We start from the raw sequence: 7220 nt of genomic DNA, 5'->3' as shown, positions 1-7220 counted from the left end.
TTTAGCCCGCGGGTCAAATGGGCCAATAGAGGCCCGCAAGGCCCGACAGGTAAAAGCCCGCAAAAGCCCCGGCCCGATGGGTAGAGGGCCGGGCTTGATTTAGGAGTTTGAAGCCCGGCCCGGCCCAGTAGATCAGAAGCCTGCATACTGCCTTGTTAAATTTCTATTCTTTCTTTTGTTTTCTCCAACCTTTTTTTTTTTTTTTTAATCTCCCTCAGTCATTTGCAGTTAACTCTATTACGTCTCTTTTGTGCTGATATTTGAAGTATGTTGTGTTCAGAAGTAGCTCTATACGGTTTGTCTCACTATCATGTTCTCTACCTAATAGTTTTAGACTTTTAGGTACTGGCATACATTTTAGATGAGGCCACCATTCCAGCCCATCTGATTGTGATGTGTTTGTTTAATTCTTGAGCTCATCCTAGAGCCAATTGAAAATGGTGTAAAGCTTACTATCACCTTATTCATTCATCACCACCAAGGCTTTAACATGTCTCAAATTCGGCAAATCTCTACTAGTATCGTCTGTCCAACTTGTGAGAATGATGAGTTAACTCATAGAGTCGAGTTAAGTCCATGGGATCTTCGACTCCTTCAACTTGAGTACATCCAGAAAGGGCTTCTCTTCCCAAAGCTAGCAGAGAAAGAAGTAGACCAGAGCTTGATACAACACCTAAAAGTTTCCCTTTCTCGCACTTTGAATATCTTGTACCCACTAGCAGGTCGCTTATCCCAGATTGAAAACGAAGATGGCACCACTTGCTTTTTCATCAACTGTAACAGCGCAGGAGCCCAATTTGTTCATGCAGCTCATGATGGTGTCAGAGTGGCTGATATTCTCGACCCTATTTACATTCCTGGTGAGATTATCGAAAACCTATTTTCTATGAATTCAGTTCTGAACTATGAAGGCACTTCAAAACCATTGCTTGCAGTGCAAATCACTGAGCTTGCGGATGGCATATTTATTGGTTGCAGCATAAACCATGTGGTTGCAGATGGCACCTCTTTCTGGCATTTCTGTAATACTTGGTCTCACATCTCTCGTTCTGGCTCTGATGATACAGTTTCTCAAAGTAGTCCTCCTGTTTTTGGTCGTCATTTTCTTGATGGCCTAATTGATCTCCCAGTTCGCATACCGTTCTCCCAAATTCAAATCCCGGAGACACTTATTCAACAGACACCTTCTTCAACTCTTTTACAAAGGGTGTTTCATTTTCCCAAAGAAAAAGTTGCACAGCTCAAAGCAAAGGCTAATGCTGAGATGGGTACAAATAACATCTCGTCCCTTCAGGCACTCATGGCTCATCTTTGGAGAGCCACAACACGTGGAAGACGTGATGTCAAATCCGATGAAGAGACTACTTACAGGATTGCAATAGGGTTGAGGCAAAAATTGAAGCCACCATTGCCAAATCTTTACATGGGGAATGCACTTCGAGGAGTTTCTACCAACTCCACTGCAAGTGATCTGCTACAACACGGACTAGGATGGACCGCTTTGAAAATCAACAAAGCGATTGCTTCCATGACACCTGAAGATGTGACAAGAGAATTGGAGGACTGGGTAAAGGCCCCTATCATACGTCCAAGTTTAAGGGCTCAAACAAGAGTTCACAGCTTGCTCACAGGAAGCTCACCGCGGTTCAATGTGTATGGTAATGATTTTGGTTGGGGGAGACCGCTTGCTGTGAGAAGCGGAAATGCAAATAAAATGAATGGGAAGCTGACAGTGTTTCCTGGTGCTGAAGAAGGAAGTATTGATTTTGAAGTTTGCCTTTTGCCTGAGACTCTACATGCTATGGCGGACGATGCAGAGTTCATGGAAGCTGTGCTCACATGAACTAGATCTATTTATCACTTTACTTGAGATATCTAAAGGTAAGTAAACACTGACTTACCTAGCAGTTGAATAAAGCATTTCTAGCTAACTACTGTTGCTACCACACCATCTCTAGTGAAGTAATCAAGATATAAATGTAAACTTAATAAATTAAGAAAGCATGTACCTGTAATAGATAATAAACTAAATGAGCAGATGCTTGATGAGATGCAAGATATATAGCCAATTGGTGTTGCTACCACTAGATGCAAACATGATTGCAGAAATGCTTTCTGCTACTTACGCTCGACCAAAAGAAATAAAATTACCTGACTTTCCTTAGAGTCAGAGAAGGAACCAGAATCAGAATCGCCAATGAAATTCCAGTGTTGATGTGTGTCAGAATGTGAGTCACAATTGACACAGAAAACATAGGGATACAGGTTCAATAGTAATCAAGAAATCCCATGACAAATGATTGACTTGGTTGATTTTGCTAATTCTTAGCAGAAGCAATGCCGTTACGAGAATGAATAAAGTGTTGAATGAACATGCAAAATTTGCAAGATATCAACAACTAGAGAAACTTTTGATAAGTCGTTTTCCGGATCTGCTATCTTTTTGCATTTGGATGAGAATAGCAGAAACATCAACGCTACCGTGAAGTCACTATGAGACACCGAAACACATTGGCTTCATCTTGCAGCCTAAATTAATCAATAATAAACGGAAACTGAAGATGCTCGTAAATGAAGCTATCAGCCTATATAGCTATACCAATGACAACCAACAGAAACAACAATCAGTAACATATAATCCAGTTTATATTATCAAAACTTGATCGGAAATATACCCGAGGATAGTCTTTGAATGACCAGGCCATCACATGCATCATCTTCCGCAAATGCTTAAAACTAAGCAAATACCAGCTACAGCGGCCTAATTGTTGTGCTGTCCTTGTATGCCAGTGCAGTTATGCATGTCGTTTGTTCTCACAATTTAGTTGATCCACGAATTTCTCTATGTTGAGGCTAGGGGATTGCTGCCTTGTCCCTTGGCTTAGGAAGTAGAAACCGCCCCTTCGAGTCATTTCATCGAACACCTTTATGCCCACCTTTCGAAACCAAATCTTTGAATACTACATTTGAGCGACTCTTTTATACCGGTGTTAACGTGGTATGTATCATGATGACTTGATTTTCAAAGTCCAAAGACAACAACTTTAGCCACACAATGGCTACTCCACACAACAGTACAAGTTGCCACAATGCCACATACACTATAAATTTTTAATCTGAAAAGTCTTGTGTATTAGAGATAGGGGTTGATGTGTGCATTTTATATATGTAGAATTAGAGCACATTAACGAACATCAAATGTCAGATCTATCTCAATCCTAACTCATTTTCGCACACTTACTCTTGAGTTGGGCCAAGTCCAATGACCAAATTTTACTAGAGCTAGTTTGCTCATGATTCGTGTCTCTTCTATAATCTTTTCAATTCAATGCCCCAAAATGTGATTTTATATCGCTTTGTGATTCTGCTTTATTATTTTATATCTTATCAAAATTTGTTCTTTATATATACATAACAAATCCTTATGCTTATCTCAATCATGATTCTAGTCAATGTGCAGCGCGCTAGTAAGCATATATATATATATATAATGGATCAGAGATAAAACAAACAAACGAGATGCGATTTGTATATTTATATATATATAGAGAGGTATATATATAGAGGCCCGATCAAGGGCGAACGTCCGCACTGTTGCTAAAGTGCGGACGTCGATGCAGCAGGCGGCTTCCAGGCGGCGGTTCGGGCTGGCCGGAGGAGTCCCAGACCTCTTCTGGGCGGCGTTCGAGGTCGGAGGAGGTCAGGCTTGCCGGTTTCTGGGCAGCCACCTCACCTGCAGTTGCAGGTTCTATGCAGCACAGTAGAACCGTCGCCGGCAACTCCATCGGACCGCAGACTCCTCTGCATGACCCCCAACATCCCTCCGGCAAGCCGCGGCGCGCCGTCGCCGCTTGATCGAGGCCGGAGCAGCGACGTCGGCACTTTTTCTGGGTTGCGGACGTCCGCTCTCGAACGGATCCATATATATATATATATATATACACAGATCCTATCCAGAGCGAGGCCTCGCTTTGAAATTTCAGAGTGAAATTAGAGTTTAGGGTCACTTTTAGGTCGCATATATATATATTGATGTCTCTATAGCTTGGTGGGTGAGTAGTCTGATAATTAACTAGGCTACTTGCTCCATATATAATATGGATCAGAGATAAAACAAACAAACGAGACATATATTTATATATAAATATACAAATCGCATCTCGTTTGTTTGTTGTATCTCTGATCCATATTATATATGGAGCAAGTAGCCTAGTTAATTATCAGACTACTCACCCACCAAGCTATAGAGACATCAATATTACAAGGTTGAAAAATGCCTCAGATCCGGCATATCTGCACCAGCAGAGTCTGTCCAACTCGCCATAACAATGAGTCAGCTCATCGAATCGAGTTAACTCCCTGGGATCTTCGGCTCCTCCAACTTGAACACATCCAAAAGGGCCTCCTCTTCCACAAATCAGCAGACAAAGAAGTAAACCAGAACTTGATACAACACCTAAAAGCCTCCCTTTCTTGCACATTGAACATCTTCTACCCGCTTGCTGGCCGCTTATCCCTCGTCAAAAACGAAGACAACACCGCTTGTTTCTACATCAACTGTAACGGAGTCGGAGCTCACTTTGTTCATGCTGCTGCGGATGGTGTCAGGGTAGCCGATATTCTTGACCCCGTTTACATTCCTGATGAAATTGTGCACAACTTCTTTTCCATGAACTTGGTTCGAAACTATGAAGGGGTTTCGAAACCATTGCTTGTGGCGCAAGTCACTGAGCTTGTTGATGGCATCTTTATCGGCTGCAGCATGAACCACGCAGTTATGGACGGTACCTCTTTCTGGCATTTCTTCAATACTTGGTCTGAAATCTCTCGTTCTGGCTCTGATCATGATAAAGTATAGCTTCTCAAATTAGTACTAGTAGTACTCCTGTTTTCGGTCGTCAATTTCTTGATGGCCTAATTGATCTCCCAGTTCACATTCCCTTCTCCCAAATTCAGATCCCGGAGAAGCTAGTTCCACATACCACCTCTTCTTCCAATTACATACAGAGGGTGTTTCATTTCCCCAAAGAAAAAATCGCCGCACTCAAAGCGAAGGCCAATGCTGAGATGAGCACCAATAGCATCTCCTCCCTTCAGGCACTCATGGCTCATCTTTGGCGAGCCACCACACGTAGCACTAAGCATGATTTGGCTACCGATCAAGAGATCACTTACAGAGTTGTAGTAGGACTGAGGCAGAGAATGGATCCACTACTGCCGGAACAATACTCTGGGAATGCGCTTCTTGGAATCCCTGTGAAGTCCACTGCAGCGGATCTGCTACACCGCGGACTAGGCTGGGCGGCATTGCAGCTAAACAAGGCTATTGCTTCCATTACTGCTGAAGAAACCAAGAAGTACCTGGAGGACTGGGTAAAAAGTCCTACATTTCTCTCGAATACGAGGGGTGATTCAGCTGCAATCTGGTCTAGTACTAGTTTGCTGACAGGAAGCTCACCGCGGTTCAATGTGTATGGGAATGATTTCGGGTGGGGGAGACCGCTGGCTGTGCGAAGCGGAGCTGCGCACAAGAGGAGTGGCAAGTTAACGGTGTTTCCTGGCGCCGAAGAAGGAAGTGTTGACTTTGAAGTTTGCCTTTTGCCGGAGATTCTACAAGCTATGGGGGATGATGCAGAGTTCATGGAAGCCGTGCTCACATGAGTAGTAATATTGTATTGTGGATTTATTTGCTGCTTAATCTAGGATATCCCTTAATCTATTCAAATGTTGGTCAGCATATGCTATACGCCTCAGTCATGTATGCTGGTGCACATTTGAAGTTGTGTAATCCCATGTATTTTTTTTTTCCTCTCTCTCTCTCTCTGGGTGAGACAGAATGAATTTTTTATACCAAAAATATCCTTTGGTATTTTCATTACCCCAAATTTTTATTTTTTTATTTTTATTTTTTGATGAAATAGGAGATAGATCAAGAATAGTACAGAAAACTACTTTAATAATACATTTCTGATGAGAGTAGTCTATGCCACATAAAAATACCTCGCCTTGCAGGCAATCTATTCTACCTAACCTTATACGCCGAGCACGCAATTGTGGTATTCTAAAGTTAAGTACTTCACAAGACTCATAGAGATATCCTTACAAGCATAGACAATCAATATTAGGAAAACCTATTAAGAAACTATTGGTTCCCTACCCTGAGATAGGTTAGAACCATTGACAACCTCGACTATGGTGAATTCCAGCAAGCCATTCACCAACTTCTTCTCATTTCTTGGAGTCTTAATCTTCTTCAATGGGGTCCAGACCCATGGATAGAGCTGGCCAACCAAATGGGTGAAATGGGCCTCAAGATAGCCCAAAAACCAGGTAACCTAGAATGATCTGGACACCCGTCGCAGTAGCCTCCCACGCGGGGTCGTCTTCAACCTTCCTGGCCACCAATTCAGAGGCCCACCGCCCCTCTAAAACACCTCCGCCAGCCCCAGCAGTAATAGACCAGCCCATCTGCCGGTCACCAAACCAAAGCCACCAAATTCCATGACTGTTAGCAACACCGTACGCAACACCAATGCCGTCTCAACCCAATGTAACCACCATAGCCACCAAAACCTGAGCTTAGTGTCGTTCTGAGTCACCGCCAGCAGTCCCAACAATAACAGTCCCAAGATTGAGGCCAAGATCCACATGATCCGAAACAAACTCACCAAGAATCGAGGACGCCGCCAAATATGCCCGCTTAGACCGTGGCCAGAAGTCGCCTAGCTCAATCATCTCCATCAACCACTGCAGGTCTGCAGCAGAAGATCCTCGCAGAACAAATTGATTTGAAAACGGCTTGAAACTGAGAGGCGGGGTTGCGACCTCCGCTGTGCTCGGCCGCTGGAGCGACCTCGGGTAGGGAGGCGTTGAAGGCTCCCATTGATGACTCCTAGTGTCAGCAGCGCTTTGCTGTCAAGAGCTTTTGCTCTCGCTAGGGTTTTCCATCTTATAATCACTCCAAATATCACAAAATTTTGATTTTTCCCCCAAATATCCATCTCCTCTATTTGCATAGATTTTTTTTTCTTTCTCATTATTAATATTATTATTTGATTTTTTTTGTTCAACACACCGACTAAAAATACACTACAGAAGAACAAACTTTCATATATAAACTATGATCATCATATATTAAAGAGTAATTCTTACATAATTTTTCAATCTTTGATGTTTTAAGTGTGATACTAATTTATTTTTGTAAAATAAGGTTTCAGCCA

The 7220-nt window shown here is 42.7% G+C and overlaps 1 protein-coding gene and 1 pseudogene across 2 annotated transcripts; both read left to right on the top strand.

The window, feature by feature from the left end:
- The first annotated feature begins 329 nt into the window (after positions 1–329).
- On the top strand, positions 330–2056 carry LOC133727387 (uncharacterized acetyltransferase At3g50280-like). 2 transcript variants are annotated; one of them, XM_062154976.1, is made up of 2 exons: positions 330–860; positions 936–2056. In XM_062154976.1, the coding sequence occupies exons 1-2, from the start codon at positions 491–493 to the stop codon at positions 1841–1843; spliced, it is 1278 nt and encodes a 425-aa protein (XP_062010960.1). In that variant the 5' UTR covers positions 330–490; the 3' UTR covers positions 1844–2056. The 2 variants fall into 2 exon arrangements, with proteins under 2 accessions (XP_062010960.1, XP_062010959.1); XM_062154975.1 differs by having other exon boundaries at positions 332–2056.
- A 2108-nt stretch (positions 2057–4164) lies between these two features.
- Positions 4165–6990, top strand: LOC133727386 (uncharacterized acetyltransferase At3g50280-like; annotated as a pseudogene).
- Positions 6991–7220: the final 230 nt, after the last annotated feature.

The sequence above is a fragment of the Rosa rugosa genome, chromosome 1, assembly GCF_958449725.1.
Source record: "Rosa rugosa chromosome 1, drRosRugo1.1, whole genome shotgun sequence".
In the NCBI taxonomy this organism is placed as follows: domain Eukaryota; kingdom Viridiplantae; phylum Streptophyta; class Magnoliopsida; order Rosales; family Rosaceae; genus Rosa; species Rosa rugosa.
This window is presented reverse-complemented; position numbering and strand designations above follow the sequence as displayed.

What these genes read in the sequence shown, in the direction of transcription:
- LOC133727387 (XM_062154975.1), top strand. Translation starts at nt 491, where the DNA reads ATGTCTCAAATTCGGCAAATCTCTACTAGTATCGTCTGTCCAACTTGT.